A 22239-nucleotide genomic window follows, 5' to 3' on the forward strand; every position below is an offset into this window, starting at 1 on the left:
GACGGCTGGACAGCGAGGGCCACAGCAAGCAGCCGCGACGGCGAGAGACGTTTCTATCTCCCTCACGGCGGTCACCATCTCCACACAGAGAGGAACAAACTGTGCATGTTGTGCGGGGGAGGAGCTACATCTTGCTGAGTTTTGATTTCATGCAGCAGACTCATGCACTCATGGATGTTGGTCGTGGGCTTCTCAGCATTGGAGAAGTTCACATTCCTCTCCTGCAGGCTACAGACGTTATTCCAAAATGTTGTAGCATCTCTATGTCTACTGATGCTACTGTTCCATGGCAGATGACCACAGATGACCACAGATGACCACAGATGACCACTTCCTGGCGTTCAGCAGGAAGACCTGGCCCGGGATCATGTGGTCTTCCTTGGGGAGGTCATCTCTGCTGAGGGGCTTCACCCCGACCCTAGGAACAGGAGAAGGTGGAGTCCTGGCCTGTGCCGAGGTCTTCCTGGGTCTCTGCTCCTTCTACAGGAGGTCTGTGAGGAGGTCTGTGAGGAGGTCTGTGAGGAGGTTTGTGAGGAGGTTTGTGAGGAGGTCTGTGAGGAGGTCTGTGAGGAGGTCTGCCCCCCCAGTCACCTTACGGGGAAGGACGTCCCGTTTCAGTGGACTGCAGATTGCCAGGAGGTGTTTGAGTTCCTGCAGGACTCTCTCAGTGCTGAACCTGTGATGAGGGTCAGTGTTGGCCTGCTGGCGGTCTGGAGGACGTGCTGCTGCTGGTCATAGACGACGATGGTTGTTGGCGTGAGAACAGTTTGATACATGGAGGAGAGTTTGTGTTCGTACTTTTCTAGTTTTAGGAGTAAGCCATCTTCAGTATGAAAGCTTTGATACATGAGGCTCCTGGTTAACACAGGAGGGGCTGTGATGTCATGGTCACCTCTCGGTTTATGACATCATCAATGACGTCACAGTGAAGCATCTGTTTTCAGCCTCCAGACTCGTTTACATCCTGTTGTTGTCTTCGTTTCTAATCCAACGACTGCTGAGATCTTTAAACGTGACGGTTCAGATGGACTCAGTGTCTACGCCTCCACAAGTCTCCACAAGTCTCCACAAGTCTCCACAAGTCCATGTCCATGTCCACATCCTGTCCATGTCCAGACAGCAACAGGAGGCGTAGAACTGCTGCAGTTTGACTTGCTGCCATGTTGAACTCTACTGGGATGATTTTCCATCTCAGTAATTCATTTCAGGAGGAAAACCTAGAAAAAGACTTAAAAACCTCCTCAACAGGGACCCTGGGGAACACAGCAGAGCTTTTCTCTTTATTTCTGCTGTTTCTTCGTCCCGTTCACGTCTGAGACATGTTCACATGTTCCTGAACCAGTCTGGAGAACAGGACCGCAGGAAACATGTTCAACTCTGATAAAGAGAAACAAGGAAACTACAAAAAACCTTCAACATGGAAATCAGACGTTTAGAGACTGAAGACGAAGATCAGAATAACAGACGCCTTTGACCTTTGACCCGGTCCCCTGCAGCCGACCTCTTCTCTGTTTGTCCAAACATCATTCCTCCGTGTGTGTGTGTGTGTGTGTGTGTGGACACCTGCTGTTTGCAGCTGTGTGTCCCCAGACCGTCCTCAGAGACGCTGCGAGGCTCTGAACTCTGATGGAACAGATGTGTGTCCCCTCTTCGCTGTGAGGACGAGACGCTGTGTGTGTGTGTGTGTGTGCAGCATGTTACCAGTCACAATGAAAACCATAAATTGACTGTAAATAAAGAAATCCTCACATTATCAGTCAGCAGACAAACACGTTTTAATACTTAATATATAATATTAATTTTTATTCTTTAATATTTCTACTGTGAGTTGAATCCAAACCAATAAACAGCACAATTCATTTTTTTGTGTTAAAATAATACTTTCTATATTTTTAAACATATTTTTGATTCACAAATTCATTACTGTAATGCGTCCAGATAAAAATGGTTTCCCAACACTTATATACAATAAATATTTACTAAAGTTTATAAAAATAAATAGACATTTGTTTAAAAATGTATAATTTAACAGAATATAATCAAACATAATGCTTTTTAACAATGTATAAAGAACAAAATCTGAATGAAAATTGATGAGAAAACATGGTTAAATGTTACGGTGATGATAGAATCGTTTACATTAAAATATGTGTATATTTTAATAAAATACATGTTGGTGATACCAGCTACCCTTGAGCATATTTAAGAGCTTCAAAAGAAAAAAACAAACAAAAAACCTTTCGTTGTTTTTTATTTAAAAATTTGTTACGGTAATGAATTTTGCTCGGTGTCTCTAAAAATGTCAGAAAATACCTTAAAATTCTTTAAACAGATGATAAATTGATATTAAACAGTGACTTTAGGTTGTTTATGTTAACATTGTAACATAAACAACCATGTAACATTGAAAGTTTGTTCCTGAGAGCTCGTCTTTATTCTGAAGGCTCGTCTTTATTCTGAAGGCTCGTCTTTATTCTGAAGGCTCGTCTTTATTCTGAAGGCTCGTCTCTCTGTCAGCGGGGACGAGCTGCCGGTCCTTGTGAAGATAAATCATGCTGATCGTGGTTCTTTTTTTAATGATGCCGGAGCTGTAGAACACTGCAGAGAACAACAACAAACAACAACAAGAGGCTTTAGTCATTCTGGAGGTCTTCACGCTGCGTGTTCAGCAGAACGATAACATCAGGGACTCGCTCTTGGACTCCTTGGAGTGTCTGTTAGTCCAACCAAACGCTGAACAAGACATTTACTGAACAAAACGTTCAGATAATACGTCATTAAGTCAAAATACAGTCAAAGTATCAAAGTTATGAGACCAAACAAGTAAACCTCCTCTTTTCTATCTATATAACGTTATATATAACTTTATTGACACGTTGCCGTGGATACGCATTGTTCTGCTTCTCTCCTGGTGACGGCTCGTTAGTGACCTGTCAATCAAAGGTAGCCCCGCCCCAAATCATACGATTCTTTATCTTCTATTTTCTTCTAAATGGGGCCATTATTAGAAGTATTGACATCAGATTGTCTTGAAGAAGTTTTTTTACTAGTGATTGAGACCATAGTGTTGTCCTGAAAAACATTTCTGAGGCAATAAATCAAGTGAGAAGTTTTATAATTTTGCATTGAAATGAATGGACAGAAATGCTTCTGCAGCCAAACTTAGCGCCCCCTGCTGGAATTATTGGTAGAATGCAGCTTAAGGCACTTCCTGGTTTGCCTCCTGCTCAGACCTGGAGGTTGCCGCCTGGTCATGAAGAGCGGCTGGTCGCATGTGTGGTTTTTTTGTGGGTTTTTATGCGTTTTTGTGTGTTTTTATGTGTTTTTATATGTTTTTTGTAATTTTTGTGTTTTTTAAACCTCAACATCTCCCTGAAACACATAAATATATGTAGCAGCTGTCGAGTAAAGCAGGGTTTTTATGTTTTTTGTATATGTTATGTGTTTTAGTATATTTTTGTGTTTGTTTTTTTATGTGTTTTTAGTATTTTTTTGTTTTTATATTTTTTGTGTGTTTTATATGTTTTTGAGTGTTTTATGGGTGTTTTTTGTAATTTTGTAATTCGTCCTGGCTCCCAAATGGTGGAAGGAGCTCCCCACCGACATCAGGACCTCCGACAAAATTAACAAGAAAAAACTGACGAATTTATGAGAAAAAAAGTGACAAATTTACAAGAAAAAAGTGTCAAATTAAAGCAAAAAAAAGACAAATTAACAAGAAAAAAGTGACAAATTAATGAGAAAAAAGTGAATTTACGAGAAAAAAGTGATACATTTACAAGAAAAAAGTGACAAATTAACGAGAAAAAAGTAACAAATTAATGAGAAAAAAGTGTCAAATTAACAAAAAAAAAGTGACAAATTAATGAGAAAAAAGTGACGAATTTACGAGAAAAAAGTGATAAATTTACAAGAAAAAAGTGACGAATTTACGAGAAAGAAGTGACAAACCGCCAACATTTATTGTGACCTTATTTAATCTGGCACCCAACAAATACCCCATTACAAAACAACTACAACTAACTAAAAACTAAACTAAAACTAAGCATTTTCAAAAAAAAACCCCAACTAATTAAAACTAGCAAACTCACTTTAAAAACTCATTAAAACTAACTGAATTTGAAAACTAAAACTAATGAAAAAGCTATGATAACGTTGGTTGGAGGAGAGTTTGAGAACCGTGTCGTTGTATTTAAATGAAGCTGGTCAGGGCCCCTCCCCCGCTCTGCTGACTTGTTGTCCTCTGAGTGTCCGGCTCTCTGTGCGTACGGTTGCTATAGAGTTTCAGAGTCTCGCTTTAATCAGATGAAGGAGCCGAAGCCTTTCTGACGAGCTCTCTAATTGAAGCGTCGAAGGCTGGAATCAGTCATCGTTATCTGTGAAGTAAACACTGTTCACATTCTTTCCATTAGCCGTTCATTAGGATGATCTGTGGTCACAGTGGACAGCATGACACAATATGTTAATGTGATAAAAGCACACAGCACTAATGCTTCACTTCTTGTTTTCAGGTATATAAATGAGCTGCAGTCCCAGAGGAGCTGGTGCTTTATGATTCTTCATCATCATTATGCTTCATAACGCTCTCGTGTCCCAGCCGTTCTTGGCTGCAGGATAAAGGAGAACAGGGAAATAGAAGCCGCTGTGGAGAAGTTTTTGAAGCTGCAGATGAGACAGAGTTAACCTTTCTGCTGCTGAATTATGCAGATGTGAGGTTGGCCAGCTGTGAACACTTCCCCTGACAGTCAGGAGTAATCAGCTCCTGGAGATGATGGAGATCAGAATCCCTCAGGTCCTGGTGACATACTCCAACATCTCCAATCACAGCCAAAGATCACCACGTCCACACTGCCGCACACTCACTTCACACTCTGGAGATGCAAGACACACAAACCTGCACAAAGACAACTGTGTGAGTTTGTGTGTGCTTTAACGGCACATTTATGAGCACTAATGCAGACGAGACAATGAAAGAGCATATGGCTATGAAAGCCATAACTCTCAGGAGCAGGAGGGCCAATAAAAGCCTTTTTCTCATGAGAGAGGAGGAACTTTTTCATGTAGCTGAATTGATTAAAAGTGGACTCAGAGCAGAGTGGACGCGTCCATAAAGAGCTTTAATTCATGCGTGACCTTTAATGTAAATGGATTATTAAAAGGAAAGAGGCAGACGAAGAGAAAAGCATCGCACATTTTAAAAAGAAAGAGCCAGATGGAATTAATTAAATCCAGGTCAGATATAATTAATTCATAATGAAAGTAATATAAATAAAACAGACGTCAGATATATAATCTGATGGTATTTGTTCTCTTCCTGTTGAAGCTTCCTGACTGCAGCAGGATGGATGTTCAGATAACGTCAACACAGCAGCGTTTTATTATGATTATTATCATTTTAGTTTTCTGTTTGTCTGCATGAACAGATGCTTCTGGACAATCAATCACTCATTAATGTATTAATTATCATCTGTCTGCGTTCCACTTCAACCTCACTGATTCATCATATATTTCCACTTTCCTCCCTCATGTCTGAATTATTAATATAATTATCAATATAATTATTGTCAGGTTCAGTCTGCTCTCCACCTTCTCCACCCGAAGAATCAAACCAACATCTCTCACAGGTCTGAGGCCCAGAGCTGGCTCCTCCCAACACCAGGAGGAGCTAAGAGGAGCTGAGTGGAGCTACTAAGTGGATATTTAGTCTTTGTGCTTTAATGCATCAGGACATCGAGACGTCTTCCACTGAGCGAGAGCAGAAATGTCTCGTTGACGTGTTAAAGCGCCGCTGAGTGTTTCATCTTCTTCCAACAAACCAGGAGTCGTTCAGCCTGCTGCTCGTTATGTAAACACAGAGATGAATCTGCTGGAAAACGCTGATCCTGATGGATTACAGATGCTGCAGTGCCGTGTGTATATATATATATTTATTAATATAATTATATATTAATATATATATATGGAGACGAGGCCTGGGGTACAAAAGAACCAAAGTCCTGACTAACGACTGTAGAGGTCGTCACAGACTGACAGCCGGATCAAAGGCTCCACACCGAGACAAATATCCAGCGAGGCGTCCTTTAAAGAAACATGAGACAGAGCGAGAGGCGAGGATTCAGGTCACGTGGAGCTGAGAGCCGGACGGGCCGGACCACTTCAAAGTCCACGGCAGCAGTTTGTTGTTCCTGAAGTGTTACGGACGGTTAACATCGCGATGATGATGAATGAGACTGTTAGACTTTGAAGAGAACAACAGATCAGATCAGCTGGTTTCATGTTTAACTGATGAAAATATCAAAAGAAACTATGAAACTCAGCAGGAATAGAGGATGGAAGGATGGATGGACAGACGGACGGACGGACGGATGATCAAAACAGGCCTCGTCGTTCGGTGCCAAGTTTCGGTACCCAGAGGATAATCACGTGATCAAGACCTGATCATGCTGCTGGCGATTGGCTGTAACGTTACATGTGATTGCGGCAAGCAGGAAAAACAAAGATACTTGGATGTTTTGTGGTTACGCCCACAGACGAGGTTCACGTGTGTCTGTGTTGGGATTGGGAACTAAAGTGTGTGGCAGTGTGTGTGCGTCGTCGAACCGGTTAAAAGATGCCAACGCCGCTGCTAAGGACGGCAACACAACTAATTTGATGAAGCACCTGACCGTGCACAAAATCAATGTAAGAGCAGAAAGTTGCTCCGTGGCGCTGTGTGTGGGATTTTAACAGGCAAATACATTTACGTTCAGCCAAAGTAATTACCGGGAGTAATCTTAATATCACTGCAACTTAATACGTGCATCGTGCTGTGAGTTAATGGGATCCACCATGTAACGCTAACTTCAGATATTAGTCTGTAGCTTTATTTCATAGCTGTGTAGCTAGCTAAATCAAAAGCTAACTAAAGAATGACAGTAACAGATAAAGCTTAACTTGTAAAGATGTGCTTATTAATTGGGTCGACTTGTTAAACAGCCCACCTAACCCTGATGTGAGGAGGACACACACACACTGGCAGAAAAAGGAAAAATGACAAAAGAAAAACAAGACGAGTGTCACAGGAGCGGACTCGTCTGGGTCCTGAGAAAGCAGACATGAACTGCTTAGTGATGTGGCAATGAGCATTAGACACTGACCTGTCACTTGTTTGCAAATTATTTTTTGCACTGGAAATTATTTGTTGTTAATTTTTTCTGTAGGAAAACTGCTTGGAGTGGAAAAATACTGAGCTGAAAAATAAAACGCAAGATTTGTACTGAAATGTGTAATGTAATTTTCTTTTTGTTAGAATTGATCTTATAAAATTGATATCGAAAAACGTATCGTTCAGGAACCGGTATCCAAGTGAAGGTATCGGTACCGGTATCAATAGATCAATAGATAGATCTTCTCCTCTGGCTCTCTAAGGAGGCCGTCACACTTTTCTCCCTCTCTCCTTCTGTGTGTTTTCCTGCTTCGCTCCTCTCGTCTCGTCTTCTGTCTTATACTTTGGAAGACTCTCTCTACTCTGCTCTCAAAACTAAAACATCATGGATTTGATGAACTGGTCTCCAGTTGACACCATCTCCTGGAGGAGGAGCCTGGTTCAGGGAGTCCTCCTGTCCTGACGGGACGTTAGCAGCTGCTCCATGATGGACGGTGGAGAGGTGGAGAGTCGTGTGCCTGGCGGCTCTCTCCATAGAGGATATAGAAGATCTCTATCTATTCAGAACCTTGATAACAGGTCTTCTTCTGATTGGATCAGGCTTTGCTCTGGTTTATGGAGATACACAGTAAACGGTGACAGCTGTCCAAAGCTCCATGAGGCTGCTGAGATGATTGATACGATGGACAGAGCTGTCAGAACTCAGACTGTGGTCACAAACCACACTGTGGATGGAATCAAGGAGCGACTGACGGCCCTGGAGAAGAGACTGGATCGATCCAGAGACCAGTATGGACATTATCAACAAGATGAGTAACAGAAAATGGCTGCCACTTTCGCCTACAGCCCAAATTCTAATCTTATCTGGCCTCAAACAGCCCTGACTCAAGGTCTTTTGGAAGAATCCCCCCCCCCCCAACCTCTCACAGACACCTGTTGACTTTCTGCTGCTGTCTGGAGGCCTTGGAAGGTCGTCTCCATAGCAACTGCTATGTTATCGCTTTTGTCACACCAGCGAGCTGAGACGGGACTGATTAGTTACTTGACAAAGGCGGACCTCAGGCTTACACACTTGAACTTCTACATACCTCCCCCCCCCCAGGACCAGGAGAAGACCAGGACCAGGACCAGGTTCAGGTCCAGGTGGATCATCTTCAGTAACAGCTGCTCTCTCAGTAAAAACACGTGTTTCATTCCATCATTGTGTTTTTTTATTAGAACCCGTAGAAAGAAATGAAAAGGCCACAGGTTGATAGAGGAGCCCCGATTACCATCTGACACAACTTATCTATAATATATAACAACATATAATAATATATTTGGTCTTTAAGAAGGCACAGGGTGAGCTCATTAATGACTACAGCTTCATTCACCAATCATTACTAAACATTTACTCTCAGTATAAAAACTGTCAATAGAACTTTAAAGATAATTATCCAACACTTATTATATTACAAACCAAAGATTGTCTTTATAGTGCAAAATGATTCAACATCAGCGTCAGTTAGCTAAATATGAGAGCAGTAAACCCTGTTTGTAACGCCTGCACAAGTTATAAAACCACACACGTAATAAAAATCTGCAGCTTTTAATGTAATAATCCCACAAATTTAAAAACATTTTCCACAAACAACACAGCTGGATTTTGCACCGACGGTCAGTAGCCGTTAGTAGTGTGTGTATAGGCAAACAAACAAACAACAACAACCACAACAACCGTTATTCGTTGCGTTATTACATTTGTGGGAAGTTATTACGTTATTGAAAGTTGAAGATTTTCACTTCCCCACAAATGTAATAACTATTACGTGTGCAGGGATTTATTACATTTGCAAATATCGTGTTACGTTTGTAGTAGCAGCAGCTGTTACGTTTGTGGGAAATGCATTATTACGTTTGTGGGATTATTTCATTAAAAGCTGCAGATTTTTATTACGTTTGTGAAAAATGTATTATTATATTTGTGGGATTATTTCATTAAAAGCTGCAGATTTTTATTACGTTTGTGAAAAATGTATTATTATATTTGTGGGATTATTTCATTAAAAGCTTCAGATTTTTATTACGCTTGTGGAAAATGTATTGTGTTTGTGGGATTATTTCATTAAAAGCTGCAGATTTTTATTACATGTGTGGTTTCATTACATTTGCAGGCGTTACTCCAGTTTCTGATATGAGATCAGCAGACAGAGACCCTGAGCCGTCAGCGGTACAGACTCATGCTGCTGCTCTGGTACAGGAACATGTAGGCGTCACAGAACAGACGCTTGGCCACGCCCTTCATGTCTCGAGGCACCTGATTGGCCAGCTCGGCGGGAGACATGTCCAGGTAGGCGCCGACCTCGGGGCAGGCGTGGACCTCCGGGATGTTGTAGCCGTCTCTCTCTCCTGAACACAACACCAACGTTATTATAGTAACCAAAACTAACGAAATCACCAAAACAACAACTGAAAAAACACTTTCGTCACCTGAAATAAAAATAAAAACCAGAGTTTTTAAAACAACGATAACTAACTGAAACTGTATTTTGTGGTTACAAAACTAACTAAAACTGACTAAACTGACTAAACTGACTGACTAAACTGACTTTGCACTATATGTGTTTTTTATGCACACTGTTCATTGCACCTTATTTGTTTCATAGCACCAACATTTTTATACTGTATATTCATATTTATTCTGCACTGGAATTCTATTCTACTCCTTCTTTAGACACTTTATATTTTATTGTATTTTTATTGTATTTTTTATATTTTATTGCTTGAAGTATGCCTCGGTTGTTCTTTTTACTTAATTTTGTTGTCATTGTCTCTGTGTGTAATGCTGCTTCTACACTGTAATTTCCCAGCTTGGGATAAATAAAGTATATCTATCTATCTATCTATCTATAAAATTATAGTGATATAATTATAATTATAGTGAACTAATAAAAACTAAACTAAAACTAAAAAAACTAAACTAAAACTAATAAAAACTAGCAAACACACTCTTAAAACTAACTAAACTAAAAAAATGAACTAAAACTAATAAAAACTAAACTAAAACTAATAAAATCTAAACAAAAACTAATAAAAACTAAACTAAAACTGATAAAAACTAGCAAACGCACTCTTAAACTAACTGAAACTAATAAAAACTAAACTAAAACTCATTAAAACTAAACTAAAACTAATAAAAACTAAACTAAAACTAATGAAAAATAGCAAACACACTCTTAAACCTAAATTAAAACTAATAATAAAAACTAAACTAAAACTCATTAAAACTAAACAAAAACTAATAAAAACTAGCAAACGCACTCTTAAATCTAAACTAAAACTTATAACAACTAACACTAAAACTATTAAAAACGAAACAAAAAAAACTAGCAAACTAGCAAACGCACTCTTAAAACTAAACTAAAACTAATAAAAACTAAAAACTAAAACTCCGGGGGCGGAGCTTGTCGGTGGGGGCGGGGCTTACCTTGTCTGTCGGCCATGCTGTCGAAGAAGATCCAGTCGGTGGGGGCGGGGCCGTGCCGGAGGAAGGACACGTAGTGGCTCGTCTCGATGCAGAGCACCGCAAACAGCTCCAGCTTGTCCCGGATCAAACTGTGAGTGGGGGCAAGGCAGAAACCTGCCGGGACGTCCAGAGCGCCGGGCTGGTGGGAGCGCCGCTGGGGGTGGGCGTGCACCTGCACCACACACACACACACAGACACACACACACATACACACACACATACACACACACAAACACATACACACACACACACAGTCAGTCACTGTTTCTTTAGAGCAGGGGGTCAAACAAACATTGATATTTATTGAAAAAATGGACCTGAACAAGTTCAAACGAAATGGAACAAGCAAAGGTTGATATAACTTAATATTGCAAACATGCAAAATCGAATATCAAATAAAACAAACAAACACATCAATGGCATTCATTTCTTAAATAAAATTTAAATAAAAACCGTATATCTCTCTATTTTATATGCAGCCTTCTTGAAATTTAAATTTAACAGTAATCTTTTTCCACAGGCTAAAAATAAATGTAAGAATAAAATTACAATAAAAAACCATTCAAGCCTTGGACTAGCAAGAAAAAGTGCATAAAGACAACTTTAACTGTTGCTCAGTTTGCTCCACACTGATCTACTCTGTGTTCAAGCCAAAATATATTTATATTGCAGGACAAATGTGGTCTGCGGGCCAGAGTTTGCCACCCATGCTTTATAGGATCAGACAGTGTTTGGTATTAATAAATATAAATAATAACAACAATAACCTGAGCCGAACACGTCCCGCAGAACATCTTGAACCCCGTCGGGCTGAACAGAGGATCTTTAAAACAGTCGGGACACTCGACCTGAGCCACACCACCACACAGCAGACACTGCTGAGGACCTGGACACACACACACACACACACACACAGACACACACACACAGTCAGTCTGAGGGTGTGGGTGTGTGTGTGTGTGTGTGTGTGTGTGTGTGTGTGTGTGTGTTCGTAGCAGCACCTTCAGACAGCAGGTCAGTGACGTCCAGCTCCAGAGACGGAATGATCTTATCAAACATCTTGAATTTCTTCCCAAAGCGAGGCATCTGGAGGATGAGACAGGACGGCACCTGCAACAGAGACAGACTGTCCATCAGAGACCTCTACAGGGGACAGACTGTCCAACAGAGACCTCTACAGGGGACAGACTGTCCAACAGAGACCTCTACAGGAGACAGACTGTCCAACAGAGACCTCTACAGGAGACAGACTGTCCATCAGAGACCTCTACAGGAGACAGACTGTCCATCAGAGACCTCTACTGGAGACAGACTGTCCATCAGAGACCTCTACAGGAGACAGACTGTCCAACAGAGACCTCTACAGGAGACAGACTGTCCAACAGAGACCTCTACAGGAGACAGACTGTCCAACAGAGACCTCTACTGGAGACAGACTGTCCAACAGAGACCTCTACTGGAGACAGACTGTCCATCAGAGACCTCTACAGGAGACAGACTGTCCATCAGAGACCTCTACTGGAGACAGACTGTCCAACAGAGACCTCTACAGGAGACAGACTGTCCAACAGAGACCTCTACAGGAGACAGACTGTCCAACAGAGACCTCTACAGGAGACAGACTGTCCAACAGAGACCTCTACAGGAGACAGACTGTCCAACAGAGACCTCTACAGGAGACAGACTGTCCAACAGAGACCTCTACTGGAGACAGACTGTCCAACAGAGACCTCTACTGGAGACAGACTGTCCATCAGAGACCTCTACAGGAGACAGACTGTCCATCAGAGACCTCTACTGGAGACAGACTGTCCATCAGAGACCTCTACTGGAGACAGACTGTCCATCAGAGACCTCTACAGGAGACAGACTGTCGAACAGAGACCTCTACAGGAGACAGACTGTCCATCAGAAACCTCTACAGGAGACAGACTGTCCATCAGAGACCTCTACAGGAGACAGACTGTCGAACAGAGACCTCTACAGGAGACAGACTGTCCATCAGAAACCTCTACAGGAGACAGACTGTCCAACAGAGACCTCTACAGGAGACAGACTGTCCAACAGAGACCTCTACTGGAGACAGACTGTCCAACAGAGACCTCTACTGGAGACAGACTGTCCATCAGAGACCTCTACAGGAGACAGACTGTCCATCAGAGACCTCTACTGGAGACAGACTGTCCAACAGAGACCTCTACAGGAGACAGACTGTCCAACAGAGACCTCTACAGGAGACAGACTGTCCAACAGAGACCTCTACAGGAGACAGACTGTCCAACAGAGACCTCTACAGGAGACAGACTGTCCAACAGAGACCTCTACAGGAGACAGACTGTCCAACAGAGACCTCTACTGGAGACAGACTGTCCAACAGAGACCTCTACTGGAGACAGACTGTCCATCAGAGACCTCTACAGGAGACAGACTGTCCATCAGAGACCTCTACTGGAGACAGACTGTCCATCAGAGACCTCTACTGGAGACAGACTGTCCATCAGAGACCTCTACAGGAGACAGACTGTCGAACAGAGACCTCTACAGGAGACAGACTGTCCATCAGAAACCTCTACAGGAGACAGACTGTCCATCAGAGACCTCTACAGGAGACAGACTGTCCATCAGAGACCTCTACAGGAGACAGACTGTCAAACAGAGACCTCTACTGGGGACAGACTGTCCAACAGAGACCTCTACAGGAGACAGACTGTCCAACAGAGACCTCTACTGGAGAGTGTTTGTAAAGACGAGGCTGGATTCTGCTGCAGGAGTTGATAAAACGTTTGTAAACAGATGTTTTGATGAAGTTTGGTTTTCTTTTACAACAATCACCAAGAATTCTCTAAGTTCTGCTCATGAATTAACCCTTTGATGCCCAACATGGTCTAAAGTGACCCCACTAAGTTTTTATATTCTATATCTTTGCAATAAATTAATTTCATCATTCAGTATTGCAGGTTTTCCTTAAATAAGCTGTTTGTGATCATTATACGTATTCATTTTTAGTTTTCATTTCTTACATTTTGAATAAAAACCCTTTTGTATCACTACTCTTCTAATGCACAAGGTCATTTTAGACCCATGTGTGTAAACTTGATGTAATAATACAAAAACTATTTTTCTTCATAAAATATGAAAGGAAAAATGGATATAATGATCTGCTGTAATAATAATAAACAGCAGCATGAAATAACATGGAGAATGAATGAGGGTCATTTTAGACCATGTTGGTCATTAGAAGGTGTTTATATGTTGAACATCAAAGAGTTAATAGGTTCAGTCTGGTGAACCTGGTGGACTCTGGTCCATCAGGTTCATCACACTGAACCTGATGGACCAGAGTCCACCAGGTTCAGTCTGATCAGTAAAGAAGAAGAGACCTCTGCCAGCTTGAGTCCTGCTGTGTGGAAGGAGTGCTCCAGCAGCTGCTGCACCGTGGGCAGCACCAGGCTGTGGTTCTGGTCCAAGAAGATCTGGTAGCAGTAGCTCTCCTGGACTTTACCTGCTGCTGAGCTGAACACAAAGAGAACGTCACTAAGAGGAACCTCAGGGAGAACAGTCATCATAGAACAGCTGTGGTGCAGAACTGTACAGTTTGAGGAGAGGATCCAGGGCCAGGATGTGGTGCATGATGACCGTCAGGAACTCCTCAGGGTCTGAAACAGGAGACCACCTTCATCATCATCACCTTCATCACCTTCATCACTCTAGACCTCCACAGAGCCACAGCTCCAGGTGAGACTGACCTTTCTCCTCCGTGGTGAACGACTGACTGTATCCGTGTTTCTGCAGCAGCTGACGGAGCTTCATGATGTGATGACCCTTAACGAAGCCCTTACTGCAACAACACACAATACACACTGTTACACACACACACACTGTTACACACTGTTACACACACACACACTGTTACAGTCTGTTACACCACCAGGAGACAGAGAGCTCTAACCTGCGGAGAGGGTTCACGATGTCGTGCAGCAGAGTGTTCTGGATCGGAGCGTCTTCAGGTTGGATTGATTTAAACAACATGGAGTCCAACACAGAGGAGCAGGAGAACAAGCTGCACACACACACACACACACACACACACACTTATAACGTCATAAAACCAGATAGATGAAATAGATTTCATATCAACCAAAATATTTTACGTATGAAAAAAGTTGACAAAGACGAAAATGAAGGACATTTTCACTATAATTTTAGTTAGTTTTGTATGGAGTAAGACCGCTGTCAAAAAGATGTGTCCATGTTATAAGCATTCGTATTTGTAATGATAAACATTTGTGTGTAAATAAAAAAGTTGTACCCAAAATTCTGCTGTCACACACACGAGTCTGATAAATTATTAGGGTTAGGATTGTTTTTATGTGAGTATGAATCTAAAAGCTGTGAGTGCAAAGTCTTGTGAATACAACTCTAATTTCTACGACTACGAGTCTTCACTGTGAACACGAATTCAAGTTTGTGGGTACGAGTCGAAAAACTGTTGAAATGACGTCACAGGCAGGTCACAGGCAGGTCACAGGGGAAAGCAATCGAACCCCGAAAAATGCGCCGAAGGATGGCTGACAACATGGACACCGTCGGGGAAGCATCATCATCATCATCACAGGTAAAGTAAATAACACATCCAACATTTATTTATTTTTATTTAGTTGTTTATTTCATGAAATTGTCCTGTTTTAAATAATATGAGGTTTATGGACCTTAAGACATTCTGCTTTAGCTTACAAGCTAATCACATGTCAGTTACTGCTTGTGTAACCAAACAATAGAATTAGTCAGAGTCCTGACAGCAGTTTACTATCAATCCAGAATTTATTTATTATATACGTGTATATCTGAGATCAGACACACAAGTGTGGTTTGCATGGGTCCAGACTAGTAATATTAATTAATAATTTAATAATTGATATTTGTTGTATTAACTTGCATGCTAATGATTGGCATACATTATTTTGCTAAAAATACAAAATTATTTTTTATGTCTGTCCAGCCTACGTGAGATAGAGTACTGTATGTTGGTAAATGACTATGTTAACAGTGGCATTTAGCCTAATGCATCAAACTTGTTGTTTACAGGGACCAGTAGCTGCTCGGTTATTGGAACGTCTGAAATCAAGGATTACAGATGTGTTGAATCAACCACACTTGAATTTGGACTATTTACAATACATTGTAAATCAAGAAACATTCATTGTGACGGCTGCCTCCAGTACTTTAAACATCCCAGCAGCGGAGCGGCGTCGGTGCGTTCCCTCGTTTGATTCTCCGGTCGTTAAGCTAAAGCAGAATGTCTTAAGGTCCATAAACTTCATATCATTTAAAACAGTACAATTTCATGAAATAAACAACTAAATAAAAATAAATAAATGCTGGATGTGTTATTTACTTTACCTGTGATGATGATGATGATGATGCTTCCCCGACGGTGTCCATGTTGTCAGCCATCCTTCGGCGCATTTTTCGGGGTTCGATTGCTTTCCCCTGTGACCTGCCTGTGACCTGCCTGTGACGTCATTTCAACAGTTTTTCGACTCGTACCCACAAACTTGAATCCGTGTTCACAGTGAAGACTCGTAGTCGTAGAAATTAGAGTTGTATTCACAAGACTTTGCACTCACAGCTTTTAGATTCATACTCACATAAAAACAATCCTAACCCTAATAATTTATCAGACTCATGTGTGTGACAGCAGAATTTTGGGTACAACTTTTTTATTTACACACAAATGTTTATCATTACAAATACGAATGCTTATAACATGGACACATCTTTTTGACAGCGGTCTTACTCCATAGTTTTGGAACCACAAAATACAGTTTCAGCTAGTTATGGTTTTTTTAAAACTCGTTTTATTTTTATTTCAGTTGATGATATGTTTTTCAGCTCTAGCTTTAGTTACTTCGTTAGTCTTTGTAGCCTATAATAACTGGAGGCTCTGACCTGAACAGGGCAGCGTCCATGTAGCAGGAGTTACAGTGGCCCTGGATGCCCTTCATCCGTCCAATCAGGAGCTGCTCCACCTGCTCCGAGCTGATGGGAGGGACGGTCTCCAGGGTCCCCGTCCTGGGCCCCGCATCGCACTCTACACAGACATCACACGGACACACACACACACACACACACACACACACACACAGGAACTCAGTAAAGGATAAGTTGGTGAGCTAGGTGTTGGCCTAGAGGTTAGGAATCGGGCTTGTAACTGGAGGGTTGCCAGTTTGAATCCCTTGATTGGCTCCTAACCCCCACACAGTCATGTGCTCCCTGCATGGTGTGTTCACTTGTGTGTAAAAAGGATAAAGGGTTAGATGCAGAGGCTGAGTTTCCCCATTGTGGGATTAATAAAGTAATGTGTCTGACCCGTGTCTTCCTGTCCTGGCAGCGCCGCGCTCTGATTGGCTGCTGTGCTCTGGAAGCGAGCGTCGGGCCGGCAGCTCTTCAGTTTGACGAACAGAGCTCTGCGGGGGGGACAGCGGAAGAAACGCTGGTTCTTGAAGGTGCCGTCGCTCACTCCTCGGTCCTCCTCCTGAAACACAGAGACAGACGTCAACAACATGAGAATACCACAGAGGTTTGGGTGCTCCAGTGATCCTGGGGGCCGTGTTGTCAGGAGCAACAGCTCCTGGTCTCCCAAGGCAAAGTGGTCCCAGGGGAGGGGCCACACTAACGGTGTGTTCAGACCGGACGCGTAGCGAATATTTCGCGCGACAAGATTACATACAAAGTCCAATACAAAGTACAAAAGCGAAGTGTTTTCCGACGTATCTCGGACTTCCAGAGCAGGTACAGGGACGCTATGCTTGTCATGGTTGATGAAAGAATGAAATGGAGGGAATTATTTGGCGCTAAATAGTCTCTTGGGCGAAAATTCGCGAGTTATTTACTCGAGTGAGTGACGCGAGTAAATTCAACTACTCGCGCGATCAACTCGCGCGATCAAGTCACGCGAGTAACGCGACGCGAAAATTTGCTACGCGTCCGGTCTGAACACACGGTAAGAGGGGAGGGGCCACACTAAGAGCCATTCAGAGACCCTTATGAAGCGGGAACATGGTCATCAGTGTAAAGGGGGGCACGGGTAAACCGGGGCCCCTCCTGGAGCCAGACCAGGGAGGGGAGCAGGCAGGGGAGCGTCTGGTGGCCGGGCCTTCTTCCACGGGGCCCGAGGCGGGGACCTGGGCGTGCTGACCCCTGACCCCCGGCTCCAGCAGCTCTGGGGACGTGGAACGTCACCTCGCTGGCGGGGAAGGAGGCGGAGCTTGTGAGGAGGTGGAGCGTTACTAGAGAAATAGTTGGTAACGCTCCACACACAGCATGGCTCTGAACCAACGATCACGTGGGTAACGATGATGGTACCTGGAGGAGGTGATTGGGAGGAACGGCCCGATCTGATCCAGAGTGGTGTTCTGTTATTGGACTTCTGTTCTAGTCTCGGTTTGTCCAGAACAAACACCATGTTAGAACATAGAGTTGTTCATAAGTGTACCTGGTACCAGAGCACTCTAGGACAAAGATCAATGATCGGTTTCATTATCGTGTCATCAGATCTGATCATGTTCTGGACACTCGGGTGAAGAGAGGAGCAGAGCTGTCAGCTGATCACCTCCTGGTGGTGAGGTGGATCAGGTGGTGGGGGAGGCTGCTGGACAGACCTGGCAACCCAAACGTGTAGTGAGGGTGAACTGGGAACGTCTAGCGGAGGCCCCTGTCTGCAGGGTCTTCAACTCACACCTCTTTCACCTCAAGAGTTTCTCCAGCATCCCTGTGAGGCTGGGGACATCTCCTCTAAAGGAGCCAGCTGAGGTGGTTTGGGCATCTGGTAAGGATCCTCCCTGCGCCTCCCATTAGAGGAGTTCCAGGTCCAACTGGTAGGAGGCCCCGGGGAAGACCCAGAACACGGTGGAGGGATAATATCTCTCTCCTGGCCTGGGAACGGCTCGGGGTCCAGGAGGAGCTGGACGCTTGGAGGGCCCTGCTTAGCCTGCTGCCCCCGCGACCCGGCCCCGGATAAGCGGAGGAGAATGGATGGATGGATGAGGAACAACATGATAATATCTCTATGATATCAGAACAACATGATAATATCTCTATGATATCAGAACAACGTGATAATAATCTATGACATCACCAGCTCCAGTCCGGCCATGGCGTCCTCCCAGCCCGGCAGCGTGCCGATCCAGCGGATGATGCCGTAGGCGTTTCCTTGCCCCAGAGTGACCTCCACCAGAGAGTTCAGGCTGAGGTCAGAGTACAGGTCCAGGTCCTCCAGCGGGGCCGGGGCCGTGTCCATGCTCTCCGGCTCTGAGGGGACAATATCAATACATTAATATCTGTCAGTTTCAGTGTTTCAGTCAAATCTTCATCATGTCAAAGAGTCTCTGACCTGCAGGAACCTCCCCCTTCACCACCTGCTGCAGGGGAACCTCCACCTCGCCGCCTCGCTGCCCGTTCTCATCCGTGTCCTGAAACACCAAACACTCAATCAATATTATTATTATTATTATTATTAGAAGCTTTACCGCAAAACAATGACCAACTTCATTTGAAATGTGATGGTTTGGTTCGGTTTGTGATGGTTAGGTTGTTTAATAGAGCCAGGATAGTTTCAGATTGTTTCTACTAAAGATAAATTAGTGAGGAGGAACAACAACAGCTGCATGTTCAACAACATCTAAAGGAGCAGAAAACAGAACATTTATCACACTTTTTAAATGTTTTCAAGCTGTTTTAGTGGATGTAGACTCTCTCTCTGTTCACAGGATCGACTAGTGATGAGTCGGTCGCTGATGTCGACTTCGCTCCAAATTACAGACTTCAAACTTTCTCCAGTTTTCTGTTTGACGTTGTGAGGTCATGTAAAACCAAAGATATGACCGTTTTAATCTGACAGTACAGAAATATTTATCCAAGTGTAAAACTAGGATGGGACGAGGCAGGTCTAATCATCTAACACTGTTCCTATAAATAAACATGTTTGATGGTCATTTTATTTGTATAGTTTTATTATATTTGAATTTTACCTTTTATATGTTCATATTTGTAACCTATGTTTACATTTTTTCATGTCTGAAACAGTTCATTGAGCATATTTGTGGTTTTTATTGTCATAAATAGTAACATTTTATTTCAGATTTCATGATTTTTGTGTATTTTTGGGCTCGATATGTTAATAAAGTGGGTTAAAGTGAAAAATAATAGTTAGATCATGTTGAAGTTGTGCTGAGAAAATACCAAACACCAAACATGAGTATAGTAAATATTACGTGGTATATTGTATATTATAAATATTATCAGACCCCTGAGGCTTACCGTGGAGATCCGGACCACGTTCTCCTGGACCTGGACCACCATGCCATGCCGACACCGGTCCCCCAGGAAGTAGGTGACTCTGTCCCCGGAGCTCAGCTCCTCCTGGGTCAGGTCCTGGGGGGCCAGGTCCTGGGGGGCCAGGGAGCTGGGGGCCAGGGAGCTGGGGACCAGGGGCCGGACCCTGGAGAACGGGACCAGCAGACCACAGTCTCTGGGACAGGAGAACAGGGTCCTGGACTGGTAGGTCCCGTCAGTGGTACCCTTCCCCCGGTCTGCTCCCTAAAGGACAGGAACACACAGGATCAATACTTATCAATCATTGTATCAGAGGTGGAAGAAGTATTCAGGTCCTTTACTGCAGTAAAAGTACTAATACACACTGTGAAATGACTCCACTACAGTAAAAGTACTGCATTCAGGACTCTCGTAATTCTGTGTCCTTTGTTGTCATTTTACGTCCTTTTTTAGTCATTTTACTAGAACCTCTTCTAGAACCTCTAAAACATCCTCTAGAACCTCTAAAACCTCCCCTAGAACCTCTAAAACCTCCTCTAGAACCTCTAAAACACCCTCTAGAACCTCTAAAACACCCTCTAGAACCTCTAAAACCTCCTCTAGAACCTCTAAAACCCCCTCTAGAAACTCTAAAACCTCCTCTAGAACTTCTAAAACCTCCTCTAGAACCTCTAAAACCTCCTCTAGAACCTCTAAAACACCCTCTAGAACCTCTAAAACCTCCTCTAGAACCTCCTCTATGATGCTCATGTTGTGGAAGATGAACAGTATAATATTTAGTTAGTTTAATAATAATAGTTGATCAGGTCTGACCTGCAGCTCGATGCCGTAGTAGGTTCCTGTGATGGGGGAGGAGAAGGACGCCTCCTTCTGTCTCCCGACGTAGCGGAGGACTCCTCTGAGGGTCAGTCCCTCCTTCTCCTCCACCAGGACGGAGGTCCCCACAGTGAGGGCCAGCGCCGTCCTCAGAGCGTCTCTGTCCCGGGACCACCGCAGCCGCTCGGCGTCCTCCGGCAGCGCCAGCAGCAGCTCCGCCTCCTCCTCCGTCAGCTCCTCCAGGAGGCTCCGGTCCAGGCTGTAGTCCAGGGAGGAGAGGGCGCCCAGGACCTGGACGGAGACCTTCTGGGGGTCTGAGCTCCTCATGGACATCCTCCTCCTGCTGAAACACAGCTGACCCACCCTGAGGTGGGCCGGGTAGTCCGGCTTCCTGCTCACCACGAAGAACAGCTGCTCTGCTGTCGCCATGGTGACCACAGGAGATCTACACACACACACACACACACACACATATACAGATATACATACACACACACACACACACATATACAGATATACATACACACACAGACACACACACAGACACACACACAGACACACACACAGACAGACACACACACACACACACACACACACACACACACACACATATACAGATATACATACACACACAGACACACACACAGACACACACACATATACAGATATACATACACACACAGACACACACACACACACACACATACAGATATACATACACACACACACACACACACACACACACACACATATATACAGATATACATACACACACACACACACACACACACACATATATACAGATATACATACACACACAGACATACACACACACACACACACACACACACACACACACACATATACATACACACACACACACACATACAGATATACACACACACACACATATACAGATATACATACACACACACACACACACACACACACACATACAGATATACACACACACACAGACACACACACAGACAGACACACACACACACACACACATATACAGATATACATACACACACACACAGTGTAGTCAATCAGTCAGGTGTAGCTGCAGTAATAATACATATATTAATATATATTATAATAATAGTAATAAACAGCCCTGAGGCTAACAGTTAGCCGTTAGCTGCTAACAGGCTAGCGTCTGACTCATATCTCTGAGTGTTTCTGGGTTATTAACGGGAGCACCGGCCGGTGACCGGCAGACAGACCGACAGCCTGTCTGCCTGCCTGTCTGCCTGCCTGTCTGTCTGCCTCTCAGCTGGTAATAAACTGGTTCTTACCGTCAGCAGATCAACTTGTTTCTCTCTAATCTTCGATGTTGTTGCTCTCAGATTTAACTTTCACTTCCGCTTTCATTTCACTGGCTGCGTCATCACCGCGTCACGTAAACAACGTAAACAATTATATTATATTTAGGGT

At 43.4% G+C, this 22239-nt stretch overlaps 1 protein-coding gene across 1 annotated transcript; it reads right to left on the reverse strand.

Moving 5' to 3' along the window:
- Positions 1–8297: 8297 nt before the first annotated feature.
- cyldl (cylindromatosis (turban tumor syndrome), like) lies at positions 8298–22177 on the reverse strand. The gene is made up of 15 exons (XM_059341799.1): positions 22101–22177; positions 20797–21244; positions 19969–20247; positions 19043–19121; positions 18788–18960; positions 17020–17185; positions 16600–16741; positions 14600–14710; positions 14397–14488; positions 14243–14306; positions 14031–14163; positions 11652–11760; positions 11418–11536; positions 10611–10821; positions 8298–9532 (listed from the first exon to the last, which is right to left on the reverse strand). Exons 2-15 carry the CDS (start codon positions 21226–21228, stop codon positions 9348–9350), a joined length of 2295 nt encoding a protein of 764 aa, XP_059197782.1. The 5' UTR covers positions 21229–21244; positions 22101–22177; the 3' UTR covers positions 8298–9347.
- Between the last annotated feature and the right edge of the window lie 62 nt (positions 22178–22239).

This window comes from Centropristis striata, chromosome 9 (assembly GCF_030273125.1).
Source record: "Centropristis striata isolate RG_2023a ecotype Rhode Island chromosome 9, C.striata_1.0, whole genome shotgun sequence".
In the NCBI taxonomy this organism is placed as follows: domain Eukaryota; kingdom Metazoa; phylum Chordata; class Actinopteri; order Perciformes; family Serranidae; genus Centropristis; species Centropristis striata.

Coding starts and splice junctions, on each gene's coding strand:
- cyldl (XM_059341799.1), bottom strand. CDS start 21,228: ATGGCGACAGCAGAGCAGCTGTTCTTCGTGGTGAGCAGGAAGCCGGAC. Junction 18,961..19,042: donor GAAGGGGGAGGTTCCTGCAG/GTCAGAGACTCT, acceptor TTGTCCCCTCAG/AGCCGGAGAGCATGGACACG. Junction 14,307..14,396: donor GTTCACCACGGAGGAGAAAG/GTCAGTCTCACC, acceptor CTCCTGTTTCAG/ACCCTGAGGAGTTCCTGACG.